The sequence below is a fragment of the Castor canadensis genome, chromosome 11, assembly GCF_047511655.1.
Source record: "Castor canadensis chromosome 11, mCasCan1.hap1v2, whole genome shotgun sequence".
In the NCBI taxonomy this organism is placed as follows: domain Eukaryota; kingdom Metazoa; phylum Chordata; class Mammalia; order Rodentia; family Castoridae; genus Castor; species Castor canadensis.
In genome coordinates, this window is record NC_133396.1 from 94,108,530 (window position 1) to 94,122,959 (window position 14,430).

At 37.4% G+C, this 14,430-nt stretch overlaps 1 protein-coding gene across 14 annotated transcripts in view; it reads right to left on the bottom strand.

The window, feature by feature from the left end:
* Dcaf6 (DDB1 and CUL4 associated factor 6) overlaps nt 1-14,385 on the bottom strand; it is a 133,622-nt gene extending 119,237 nt beyond the window's left edge. For 4 of the 14 annotated variants that reach the window (XM_020178889.2, XM_074047555.1, XM_074047554.1 and 1 more), the window contains exon 1: nt 13,710-14,026. In XM_020178889.2, coding sequence (XP_020034478.1) covers nt 13,710-13,806 — 97 coding nt within the window. In that variant the 5' untranslated portion in view covers nt 13,807-14,026. Of the gene's footprint in view, nt 1-12,857; nt 13,038-13,709; nt 14,029-14,247 lie in introns of those variants that run through there. The other 10 variants (XM_020178895.2, XM_020178893.2, XM_020178890.2 and 7 more) reach the window with 6 other exon arrangements.
* Between the last annotated feature and the right edge of the window lie 45 nt (nt 14,386-14,430).

Sequence of the window (14,430 nt, forward strand, 5' to 3'; positions counted from 1 at the left end):
TGCAAAACTTTTAAATGTGCCTGATATACTACACACACTTCAAATTAGTTCTCCCCTATATATGTGGGGATTGCCCTGAGCTAATACTGTTTAAAAAGTTTTTTTGTTTTTTTTTTTAAGGTACGACTTTATTAAAGCAATTAAGATAACTGGCTAAGGGAAAATAAGGTTAGTGATACTGAGAACTAGAACTGAGAAAGCTCTCCAACAAAATTTCTATTTCACTTTCATTTCACACTATTACCAGTTGAGCTACTTTTTTTGGTGGTACAGGGATTTGAACTCGGGGCTTCTGGATTGCTAGGGAGGTGTGCTATGGCCATCTGAGCTACTTTTAATACCAAACTTCCCAGTCATCTATATAAGCTGTTCTTCCTAGCTCATTCTCAGGCACTACCTTTCCTGTTCATTGGCCCTGTCTCAGTCCATTCAGGCTACTATAACAAAACATCTTAGATCAGGTAGTTTACAAATGACAGAAATTTATGGGCTTGGGATGAAGCTCAGTGGTAGACAGTTGCATAAGATGCACAAGGCCCTAGTTTTAATCCCCAGAACTACTAAAAACAGAAAAAAGAAATAAAAATGTGTATCTCATAGTGCTAGAAGCTATGAAGTCCAAGATCAAGGCACTGGTAGATTTGTTGTCTGTTGAGGATCAGTTCCCTGGATGCAGTACCCTCTCACTGTATCCTCACATTGCAGAAAGTGCAACCAAGTTTATCATGGCCACTTTTGTAGGACTGTTAATTTCATGAAGGGCTCTGCCTTTGACTAAACACCTCCCAAAGGACCCACCTCTTAATACTATCAGCTTAGCAGTTAGGATTTCAGCATATGAATTTTGGAGAGTTGCAAACATTTAGACCATAGGCAGTACCTTTTGCCCCTCCTCTTCAAATAGCTTTGTTTTCAGTAACCAACAGTCTCTTTCAAAGCACATTTTTCATGATCACAGAAAACTGTCATCTCCATGAAAAATAATCCTCCTTGGTTCTCACTGCATCACAACCAGAAGAAGTGAACATCAAAGGTAACAACCTCTCCAAGGAGCAACAGAACACAAAACTGTTTCGTCTTTGGCCTGTATGGACAAAGACATGACTGTCACTGAAGTATGAATGAAGAAGCAAGTGAAAACTTGAATGGATACCAAAGGCCTGTTGTAGGTACGGGGACAGAATCTATAGGAACCCTAGACACAGGCAGCCTATACTTAGTTGCCAGTTCTGTTCCATGAGTTTCCCCCAAGTTCTCCTAAGAGACTGTGAAAACATAGCAGGAGACATAAGAGTCTGACAGGGCATAGGAATAAAATTCTATTTACTTTCTAGGCTGTTCTCTTATGGAAAGCAAGTCTCCAGTCTCTTGAAGAAACCCTAGTAAACAAAACCTCAGCAAAGGTCACTATTCACACCTGTGTTGCCCAGCGCTCAGTACATAAACTGCCTATCCTTAAGGTAGCAGCAAGGAATCCCTTCCTATCTCTACCAGGAACCTTCCTTTGAACAAGCAAAAGAATAAGTATGGTGGCAACAAAATGTCTTAATTCAGCTAGGTTAAACTATTCCCCAGACTTCCTTTCCTGATTGTTTCTAGTTAGAATGAATCACAGTCATTCAAGCAAAAAAATTTGGAGGGTGAAAGTAAAACAACAGCCATATATTGGTTTTTATGATCACAAGGTTGGAGCAGATGCTTACGTAGTTCACAAACATTATTGCTTACCTGCTGCCTCACCTTGCCTGTAACTACCCCCACTTTACCATGTATCCTCCCTTGGCTTCTTCAAAGAGTAGGCCAACTATGTAATAAGGTCCATGACAAAGGGCATCATCTTTTCCTACAGAACACCCACATCAGTTAGATTGGAGACAGTAGTGAGAACTAAGAGTCTACGTCTTCTTGGGATTCAGCTTGTGCTTTTGAGGTTAAGTTTATCCTTGTTTCCACCCACCCACCTACTTTATAATATCTTCCCTTCCTAATTGCCTGTCCTATATATGTCAAGCCCTGGCATCAGACATGAGGAGAATAATCTGACAAAGAATATTTAATGATCTCCCACAATTATGTTAGGTCAAATCCCTATAATTCATTTGATGTGAACATACATGTACATATCTTCTAGTGGTTCTTCTCTGATTGAATCAATTCATGATAAACGCATTCAGAAAACTTCACACGGAGGACAATTCTCAATCTACTAGCACCTATTTTTTAAAAAACCAAAACCTATGGCTTATACCATATTTAATGGTGAAATACTGAATGCTGTGTCTATCTAAAATCAGAAAGAAGACAAGTATATCCACTCTCATCACTATTATGAAACATAGTTCTAGAAGGTCTAGCCAATGTAATAATGCAAAAAAAAAAGACAGATTAGATAGGAAAAAAAGAATCATTCCAACAGGAAGATGACATGATTGCCTATGTACAAAATCTCCAATTCAAAAAACTACTTGAACTAATATGTGAATTGAGCAAGATCAAAAAATACATGATCAATACACAAAAAGCAATCACATTTTTATATACAACAATGAACAAATAGCATTTGAACTTAAACACAATACTATCCATAACCACCCCAAAGAAAATTAAATATTTAGGCATGAACTTTTTAAAAATATACTGAGAATATGTATCTTGATAGTTACAAAGCACTGATGAAAAAAATCAATGACATTTTAAATGAAGCAGCACATACTCATGGATTGGAAGACTGAACATGGTAAAAATGTTTTTCCCAACTTGATCTTGATGTCCATCAATACGTATCAAAATTCCAGTAATGTATTTGGAGACATGGACAAGTTTATTCTAACATTCACATGGAAAAGCACAGGACCTAGACGAGCTGTAACAATTTTGGAGAAAAAAAAACAAGAAGGAAGTAGGAGAAATCAACTCTACCCTGATGTTAAAGTGTACTACATAACTACAGAAAAAAGATGGACGATATTCAGAGAGTTAAGACATAAAGATCAAGAGAATAGGAAACTCAGAATTAGATCCACATAAATATGCCTTAATTCTTAACAAAGGTGCAAAAGCAATTTAATGAAAGAAATACAGTCTTTTCAATAGACTATTCTGGAGTAAGTTGACATCTATAGATACAAAAATGAACTTCAAGCTAAACGACAAACCTCATACAAAAACTAACTTGGTCTTAAATATAAAACTATAAAATTTTAAGAAAAACACATAGGGAATAATCTGTTAGGTTAAGATTTGATGATACCAAAAGTAAACCCATAAAAGAAAAAAAATGGAACTTGGCAAAATTAAAAACCTTTGCACTACAAAAGACCTTGTGATGAGAATGAAAGGCAAGCTATAGAGAAAAAACCACATATCTAACAAAGGGGGTAAATTCAAGCATGATATATTTGATATATTGTACATTTGTAAATGCCACAATGTACCACCACCCAGCACAACAATAAAAAAATGGCAAAACTGAAAAAAAAATTCTTAAAACTTGAAAATGTAAAAAAGTAATCCAAATAGGAAATGAGGAAAAGAATATTAGGAGATGTTTCACTAAAAATATACAGACAGAAAGTCTGTATATTCAACCTTATTAGCCATTAAGGAAGTACAAATTAAAGCCAATGACACATTATCACTAAATATCTATCAAAATGGCTAAAATAAAATACAATGATAACATCAAATGCTGGAGAGGATATAAACTACAGTGCCTCTATGTGGCTGGCAGGAATGTAAAATGGTGCTAGAAAAGGAGTATAGTAGCTTCTTTCGAAATTAAGCAAATATGCTTACCCTACAGCCCAAATGAAAATTAATGTTTACACAAAAACCTGTACATAAATGTTAACAGCTTTACTCTTAACCCCAAACTACAAACAATCCAAATATCCAACAATATTTGATGACTAAACATTCATACATCCATACCATGAACCATTACTCAACAAAAGAAAACTGCTGATGCATTCAACAACTTGATGTATTTCAAAACAATTATGCTGAGTGAAAAATAAAATCTCAAAAGATTACATATTGCCATTTATTTGTAAAGTTACATATATATACACATGTCTCCGTATAACATTGCTTTGAAACCCAGGCTATTGTCAAATTTGTGTGTTCAAGTGATCCTGCTACCTCAGCATCCCACATTAGACTATAGGTGTGTACCACCATGCCCAACTTACACAACATTCTTAAAGTGACAAAAATTATACAGATGTAGAACAAAATTGTGGTTGCCAAAGGTGAACAATGAAGGATGTGGCTATGACCATAAAAGGGTATCACAAAGGGTCCTCGAGATAGAACTGTTCTGTATCTTACCCTCATTAATCTATTAAAATTAAAATCTATTATATTGGGGTAAACTTCATGGAACTAAATAAACATAAAAAACACAAATGAATCTTCACAACACTGTGAAATGTGAATGAGATTCATGGATTATATTCATGTCAAAGTTCTGGTTTACTATATTGTGAAAGATATTACCCACTGGGGTATTGGTTGAAGGGTATGTGGTTATCTCTCTATTATTTCTTCTTTTTAATATTAATAAATCATTTTAATATTAGTTGGAGCCTCATTTAAACCTCCTTGTTGGTGTAATTTTATTTCTTGCAGTTTTTGGCATTAAGGCAGCTTTGTTCTGTCCTTTTCAACCAGTATTTTTTTTTTTTTTGCTTAATTGCACTCATTAAAATCTTTTTAAATTAGTTATTCATTTTTTCACATATGCATACGTTTGTTTGGGTCATTTCTCCCCCTTGCCCCCCTCCCCTCCCTTCTCCCCACCTCCCTCCCCTCAGGTCCAGGCAGGTCCTGTTCTGCCCTTATCACTAATTTTGTCGATGAAAAGATACAAGCCTAATAAGGAAGACAAAGTGTTTTTGCTAGTTAAGGATAACTCATACAGAAAGATTCCTAGCATTGTTTTCGTGCACACATGTGTTATGACCCACGTTAATTCATCTCTAACTGATCTTTGCACTGGTTACTGATCCCCTTCTCATGATAACCTCTGTTGCTTTAAGGTTTCTGTATTAGCTCCTCTGGAGTGGGGACATCAAATGCTTTCATGTTTTGGGTTCACTACCTATTCCTGTATCTCCCATATGTGTTCTCCCCTTGTCATGTGATCCAAGTCCAACCACACTGCTGCATTTGCCCTAGATCTAAAGTCCGCATATGAGGGAGAACATACAATTTTGGTCTTCTGAGCCTGGCTGAGCTTCCTCAGAATGACGTTCTCCAGTTCCATCCATTTACCTGCAAATGATAAGATTTCATCCTTTTTCATGGCTGAGTAAAATTCCATTGTGTATAATGATCCATTCGTCAGTATTGGGGCATCTCGGTTGTTTCCATAACTTGGCTATAGTGAATAGCGCTGCAATAAACATGAGTGTGCGGGTACCTCTGGGGTAACCTGTGTTGCTTTCCTTTGGGTATATCCCCAAGAGTGGGATTGCTGGATCAAATGGCAGGTCTATGTTTAGATTTTTAAGAAGTCTCCATATTTTTTTCCAAAGTGGTTGTACCAGCTTGCATTCCCACCAGCAGTGGATTAGGGTTCCTTTTTCCCCACATCCTCGCCAACACATGTTGGTGGTGTTTTTGATGATGGCTATTCTAACAGGGATGAGGTAGAATCTTACTGTGGTTTTGATTTACACTTCCTCTATGGCTAGAGATGGTGAGCATTTTTTCATGTGTTTTTTTGCCATCTGAATTTCTTCTTTTGAGAAAGTTCTGTTTAGTTCAGTTGGCCATTTCTTAATTGGTTCATTGATTTTAGGAGAGTTTAGTTTCTTAAATTCCCTGTATATTCTGGTTATCAGTCTTTTGTCTGATGTGTAGCTGGCAAATATTTTCTCCCACTCTGTAGGTGGTCTCTTCAGTTTAGAGACCATTTCTTTTGTCGTACAGAAGCTTTTTAATTTTATGAAGTCCCATTGGTCCATTCTTTCTCTTAGTTGCTGGGTTGCTGGGGTTCTATTGAGGAAGTCCTTGCCTATACCTGTTAGTTCCAGAGTGTTTCCTGCTCCTTTTTGTAGTAACTTCAGAGTTTCAGGTCTGATATTTAGGTCCTTGATCCATTTTAAGTTGATACTAGTACAGGATGATAGACATGGATCTAGTTTCAGTTTCTTGCAGACAGCTAACCACTTTTCCCAGCAACATTTGTTGAAGAGGCTGTCTTTTCTCCATTGTATGTTTTTGGCACCTTTGTCAAAAATGAGATGGGTATAGTTGTGTGGATTCATAACCGGGTCCTCTATTCTGTTTCATGTCTGTTTTTGTGCCAGTACCATGCTGTTTTTATTGCTATTGCTTTGCAATATAGTTTGAAATCGGGTATTGTGATACCTCCAGCATTGCTCTTTTTGCTGAGTATTGCCTTGGTTACTCGAGGTCTCTTGTGTTTCCAAACGGACTTTAGGGTAGATTTTTCAATCTCTGTAATGAATGTCATTGGGATTTTGATGGGAATTGCATTAAACATGTAGATTGCTTTTGGTAGTATAGCCATTTTTACTATGTTGATTCTACCAATCCACGAGAACAGGAGATCTTTCCATCTTCTGTAGTCTTCCATGATCTCTTTCTTCACAGGTTTATAATTCTCCTTGTAGAGGTCATTCATCCTTTGTTAAATTTACTCCTAGGTATTTGATTTGGGGGGGGGGGCTATCGTGAATGGAACTGTTTCCATATATTCCTTCTCAGTTTGTTTGTTGTTGGTGTATAGAAAAGCTAATGATTTCTATAGGTTGATTTTGTATCCTGCCACCTTACTGTAGCTGTTTATGGTGTCTAAGAGTTTCTGGATAGTTTTTTGGGTCTTTAAGGTATAGGATCATATCATCTGCAAATAAGGATATCATGACAGTTTCTTTATCTATTTGTATTCCTTTTATTTCTTCTTCTTGCCTAATTGCTCTGGCTAGGAATTCTAGTACTATGTTGAATAGGAGTGGGGAAAGTGGGCATCCTTGTTTCTTTCCTGATTTTAGGGGGAATGGTTTCAGTTTTTCACCGTTAAGTATGATGTTGGCTGTAGGTTTGTCATATATAGCCTTTACAATATTGAGGTACATTCCCTCTATTCCTAGTTTTCTTAAGAGCTTTTATCATGAAGTAGTGTTGGATCTTGAATGGAAACAGAATGGACATTTGTGTCTCATTCAGCACTTCAGACAGGAAAAAGTGTCTTTTACTATTATGTTGTTGGCTGTAGGTTTTGTGAGGTTTTGTTATTGACTGTAAGTTTAAGCAAGGTTCCAACTAATTTTAAATTATCAAATTGAGGAAGTCCCTTCTGTAGCTAGACTGCTGAGAGGTTTATCATGACTAGCTGCTGTTTTATTTCCTGCATCTATTGAAATGATTTTCTAACTTTTCTTTCACTGATCCTGTTAATATGGTATATTAACATGTTGATTAATTTTTGAATGTTGAACCAGCATTTATTCTTTATATATTGCTGACTTCAATTTTACTGAGAATTTGGGGATGGGGTTCATAAAGGATTTTACAGCTTACAATTTTCCTGTAATACTTGTACCTGATTTGGCTGCTTGAGTTGGAATGTGCTCTTTTATTCTGAAGTTTGTGTAACACTGAAATAACTATCTCCTTAAATGTTTGATAGATGTTGTCACTGGAGCCACCTGGACTTGGGAGTGTTCTTTATGGAAAGCTTTGTTGTTGTTACTTTAAGAAATATTTTATCTGTTTTTATAAATATCACCTATGTATAAATATCACAATGAAACCCCCCATACAACTGTGCAACTAATACATGCTAACAAAATATGTATATAAATAAAATATATAAGTTAACATCTAGCTAGATATTGAAATTTAAAAATAGCTTAAAAACATGAAATATTTGGGAATAAATAACTCTTAAAATATAAAACACTGCTCAGAGAATCAAAGAATATCTAAATATGTAGATATAAGCCAGAATCAGTTTGAAAGATACAATATTTTAAAGATGTGTTCTCCCTGAAATAATGTATAGATTCAAAACAAAAATTCCAAAGGTCCTTTTTTTTTTTTGCAGAAACTGACAAGCTGTTTATAAAATTTTTATGGAAATTAAAAAGAGCCCAGAGTATCTAGAGAATTTGCAAGGGGGGAGTCCCCCCAACAATGACCAAGTTCAAATCAAAAGTATCACACTAGCTGATTTCAACACTTGCTATGAAATACTGGCACAAGCACAGACACCTACATCAATGAAATGTGGTAGAGAAATTAACTCAACATATATGGTTCATTGATTTTTAACAAAGGGAAAAGGATAATTTTCTCATATACAGTGTTTAACCAAAGAAAGGAAATGACCCTTACACCTCATAGCACATGAAAAAATTAACTCAAACTCATCATATACCTAAATGTTATAAGTAAAATAGAAAGCGTCCAGAAAAAAAAGACAGTAAAAAATTTTGTTACCATGGATTACATTTTAAAAAGTATCAAAAAGCATTAACGATAAATGACACTCTAAAGAAAAAGAGAACACAAAACACAAACTGAAAGAAAAATATTTGCAAATACATTTGATTAAGGACTTGTGCCAAGACTACATAGAAGTCTTAAAATATTAAAAGGTAGTCTAGTGGGTTGGGGATGTGGCTCAAGCAGTAGAGCACCTGCCTAGCAAGCTTGGAGCCCTGAGTTCAAATCCCAGTAACACCAAAATAAAAAAAATAAGAAAGGTAAATTTCAACACTTGTAATCAAGGTATGCAGACGGTGGGGGGAGAGAAAGAAGAAAAGATATTCAACATTGTACAGAAATGCAAACTAAAAAAATAATATACTTGTATACAGAGAGACTAAAATGCTGATGACAAAGTAGAGCAATTGGAACTCATACATGACAGGTGAGAATACAATTGGCTTAGAAAACAGTTTGGCAGCTTCTTGTAAAGTTAAACATACTTATACAACACAGCAATCTCACTGTAGGTACTTACCTAAGAAATGAAGATTAAAAAGTATCCTACTCCAAAATAATAATAAATAAATATGTTCTAATTATCTTTTCCAAGGTGTAAATGAAGTTCCCTTACTTTTATATCTTCCTTTTAAACACTGTCAGCAGCAGTGTTTAAAAATTTGTTTTAAACTGTTCTAAACACTTAGGAACTTCACCCACCCTAACTCTGAAGTCAGTAACATACAGAAACAATTATAAAAAATACATACTCTAAAAGTTTTGCAAACCTCAATCTAAGACTAGTTAGTAGGTATTCATTAGTTCAAAGATCACAAGTTTGAGGACACCCTGGGCTACAGAGTGAAATTTAGGCCAGCACGGCCAACACAGTAAGACCATGTCTCAAAAAAAAAAAGAACACAGCACCACATCTATCCAGATAATCTTTTAACTTTGTATATCATGAATTACCACATAAAATGTATTTTTACTGTGAGTCACAAACATTTTCAAAATTCTGACCTGAAACATACCTGTAAAATAAATTCTATGCTACCAGAAGCTTCTACAATTTTCAACTTAATTAATCCCATACCAGCATGGAATGAAATCCACAGTAACGTTATCATATTGTCTACAGTTGTTATGATTCATCAACATGCCTCTGGTGGTCTTACTTTAAAGAATCACTGGTCTATGCTATGTTTATTGTATCTGAGTTAATTTTCACTAACAAAACCATACATTTTTCAGCTTTCATTGAGATTTGAAGACTAAAGAAGCAAAATACAAATATTCCACTAACTTTTTCCCAGGAGCTAAAAAGGAGAAGTCAGAATTTAACCACCCTACGGATTGTAACATAGCAACACAATAAAGAATCTGGACATTTAGAATGTGAAGTTTTTAGAATACACTAGAGAGTAATCTAAAGGCAAAATTATCAGTTTCAATACATGATGACTAATGACTCTGATGATACTTTAAAGACACTGACTTCCTAAACACTGCTCAAAAAAGATTTCCATCTCCACTAAAAAGTTGTCATTGGCTACTTTATCAGAATTTAAGCATTTTATACATAATAATAAATAGCTCTTAGAAAGTTCCTTTAAAATCACCTTTTTTTGGCAATTGAAGTCTTTTAATTTAGAAGGGTTAAAAAAGGAAATTCAAGTTGTAGGCAAGTCTGTCCAAAAGGAGAGTATGAGTAGAAACAGGAAATCCATAAAAAATGTGTTTCTCTTCTTCATTCTTTACTAAATTTTTTATGTAGTGTTTCTAATTTTTTCATTTAAAAAACCCTTTAATTAAAAGTTTATTTTCTAAACAAGGCATACCTTTATTAACTGCATTAAATATGGAAATAAAATGCATATGGTTAGCAAGTTATATAACGCTCAACTCCAAAAGCACTGCTCAATAGCTATACAGTATCTTGAGAAACTCTGAAACATTTAAACCTACAGGTGTCTTTGACTCTGGACTTTGACAATTACTCTTTAAAAAAAAAAATCCTACACTGGAATTTACATTAGGCTCATAAAGAAAATAATCTCTGGTCTAGCCTTTAAGTTCATGCTAGTCTAAAATAAGACTCTATTGGTTCAGGTGAGTCTTGTGAATTTGGGAACTATAAATTCATACATTTTTTTCTCATAAATAACAAACAGAAAATTATTCATCCTCATTCCCACAATATAAAAGGTAATTTTGTAACCTAATTTTTCTTTTGGGTCTGGGGATGTGGTTGAGTGATGAGTGCTTCTTATCATGTGCAAGACCCTGAGTTTAATCCCTAGCATTGAAAATTTAATTAATTAGTTATAAAGTACAGTCAATTTATGTAAAATCATCATGGTACTTAAATACTATTATTGAAAAGGCACATGCTATAGTGACATAATTTGAAATGTATTACAAGAAAAATTTGTCCAGTCATTCTATTCCAATTTTTGCTGCTATTTAGCAGTAATTCATTATTTGAAATACAAATAACGGAACTCTATCAGAAAAATATTTAACCTACAGTACTGTAGGTAAGTAATTATAATGTCTTAGAAACCACTTTTTAAAATATTTGAACTTGGAATTTAAAAGGAAGACTTTAGGGCTGGCAAAGTGGCACAAGTTGTGAAGCACCTGCCTAGCTAAGGGTGAAGCCCTGCATTCAAACCCCAGTACCACAAAAAAAAAAAAAAAGACTTTATGAAAAAGTGCTTTAAAAAGTCACTTTATTACCATACACCAAAAAAGACTATGTAAGGTGATGGATGCTAATTAGCTTGACTACAGTGATTATTTCACCATGTGTATCCATCAAGTTATCAAGATGCACAATTTAAATATGTACAATTTTTGACTGTCAGTTACAACTCAACCAAGTTGAAAATAAGTCAATAAAAAAAAAAAAAAACACTCAAACAGAGCAATTTAATGCACTACTAATGTGGATTTTGCTGTTTCCTAAATGCAAAGACAAGGCTGGCAACATAGTATATAAGAGCTGGATACTAATGGGGTACTATCTACTAATGACAAAGACCAAGAAATGACAAACTATCTTCAAATGTTTATTAACCACTTTTAAAGAAATCTGTTCCAAGAATGTGCTAATATAAATTACATATTATCATACACCTCTATCATACAGAGATAAATAGATAGATACACACGTTTGAAAATCTCTAATTCAGGCTAACAGTGTGGACTCTTGCTCTTCAACTTCCCTACATCCAACATAAAACTCCACTCCCATTAGGGAGTTAGGGTAGAAAAGGAATAAGAAAGTATATGGCTTATCATATTTTAATTAGCTATCATAGGTACAACCGAACTAACTGAACCAGAAATAAATATTAACATTCAAACCTGCCAAAGAACATATTTAAATTAAACTTTCCACCTACTTGAAACAAAGGACGAAATTAGAAATTCACTCATGCAAAAAGTGTTAACACTGGCTTTATTAAGCTCAGGTGAAATTCTTTTTCAGCAAACAAATGTTAAAATTTGCACACCTTTTTAGGTTAATGATTTTAAAAAGCACTCTCTACAAATGTTTAATTTAAAAATGATTGATTGCTCTAGGTACTTTTTACAATAACTGCACAAAGGCAAGCACAAGAATGCCCAGCAAACGTCCACTTAAATGAAAAAACAATGAGATCCAGTGTGGTGGTACAGGCCTGTAATCCCAGTATTCAGGGTTCTGACACAAAAGGATTGAGGGTTCAAGTATAGCCAGGACTACATAGTAAGACTCTGCTTCAAGCCTTCTTCCCCCCCAAAAAAAGGTTGAGTCCGTTAAGTGTTTTGCACTGTACTGTTAATGATTTAAAAGACAGAATGCCATGGAAAGACCTCAGGATATAGTATAGATAAAGCAAGTTGTAAAATACTTATTCAAGTCTCTCTCTCTCTCTCTCTCTCACACACACACACACACAACTACTTCTTAGTAGGTGCTTATATGCTTAAAATAATGCAAAGAAAACGGTGTGAGGAGAAGGCTCTTTGAGGACCGCTCCCCCACCCCCCCAACTCTAGGGGCTCTACTCTCTCACTTTACATTTTTCTATCTCAATAAACTCTCCCGCTTTACACTTTAAAAAAAGAAAAAGGTCTGAAAATGTTCAGGAAACAGAAAATATTACCTCTAAGAACGGGGAATGAAATTGGAATGGGGAAAGATCAGAGAGATTTTTGCTTTATTTCCTAATTTTTACAAAGAATGTATTTGTTACTTGAGACACGAAAAAAAAGAATTTAAGAACTGTATCTTTTCTCTCAAGTAATTTACACACCAGAACTATTGACTGTAATGACATTTCATTTTCTTCCATACTCTGTTTTTGTTGAAGTCAAAAACAAATGACAGCAATGAATCCTTTTACCTGGCAAAGAAGAGACAAAATTGGGGAACAGAAAAAGATCCTTGCTGAGCACGTCCTCTTTGAAGAAAGTGGGCTTTTTAGTTGACTCGGGTGAGACCCAGCATCCTCACAAAATCACGTTACACAAAACGACAAGAGTGGAATACTGCGCCCTCAGTCTTGACGGTTGTTTTTAGAAAGCTTAAGTAAGAAACAGAACATGCCAAGAGTGTTTTCCAGGGTGGGAAGAGGAACGCGAAATCCTACACCACCTTAAAGCGGTCAAAACGAACCGGGCTGCAAGCTGGACCTGGAGACGCGCGGGGGGTGGGGAGCTCAGCTATCACTTTTAAGGTTTGGATCGGCGCCCAAACCCAGTTTATGCCAAGTGTGTTTGGAGCAAGAAGTCCCTAGGGTGGTCAAACGACACCAAAACCCTAGGGAGATCGAAGGGGAAGGTGGACAACAAACACTTGGGCTCTTCGGCTGAGCAGGGGACAGCGCTGGGTAAGAGCAAAATCAACAACTTTTGCTGTAAACGCAGCAGCTCCATGAGGTCCGGCAAGTCTGGTCCCGAGTCCCAGTCCCAAAGCGATCCCAAGCCCTCTCCAGTACCGCTAGTACCGCCTTGGGGTCGCTTTAGGACCCGGCTCTCCCAGAAAACCCAGCAAGGGCGGCGGCTGGCAGCTCGCAAAGGGGGCTTGCCCCAGGGAGGTGCGGTACAGGGTCCGGCGGCCGAGGTCCCGCCCAGCACCCCCAGTTTCCGGGGCGCCCCTGCCCAGGCACTGTCCCACCTCCAACAGCCCCAGCGGCGCCCCCTCCCCCACCTCTGGGCGGCGACATCAGCGCCTCCGCCCCGGGGCCCCCGCTCACCCAGGTAGCGGCTCCGCAGCCGGGACGGGTCTTCCAGCCCCAGGGACCTTTTCCTCACGTCCCACAACAGGTGCGGGCAGGAGCCACCCCGAGACATGGCTCTGCCAGGGCCGGGATGGAAGCGGAGACCACCGCGGGGGGAAAGAAAGAGGGGGAGGGGACACGACGATCAACACCCGAGCTGCACCGGCACCATCCGCGCGCCGAATCTCACGGGCGCTGCGAGTTAGATGGTGGCGTCGGCGGAGGCGCTTTCTCCCCCGAAGCCGGGCGGCACCCGGACCACAGCTCGCCTCATACTCTCTTCCTCAGACTACCCAGAACATCCAGAGATCAGCAACAGTCCCCTCCTTCGGCCCTCCTCCCACCGGAGGAGGAGCGGAGGTGGAGACGAAGGCAGCCGTGACTCCGCCCACTCCTCGTCTGGACTCCGCCCCTCCAGCACTTTCTCGCGAGATGACGACCAACCACCCACACCCCCCCACCCCCACACCCACCCCCCGGAACTGGGACTAGTGTGCGTCGCGACTGCCCTCACCGTAGAAGAGTAGACTGGAGCCACTCTAGCCAACTCAAATCTCTGTGATAAAAAGTGGAGTCGAGAGAGAAGAAGCTGGAGTCTGTAGTCTCTCGCTCGTACGTCTCGGTTCAAAGGAAGCAACTGAGTTGTGCGGCGTCATCTTTAGTTGGGGCACAGAAGGTGGAAAGCCCATTTTAACTA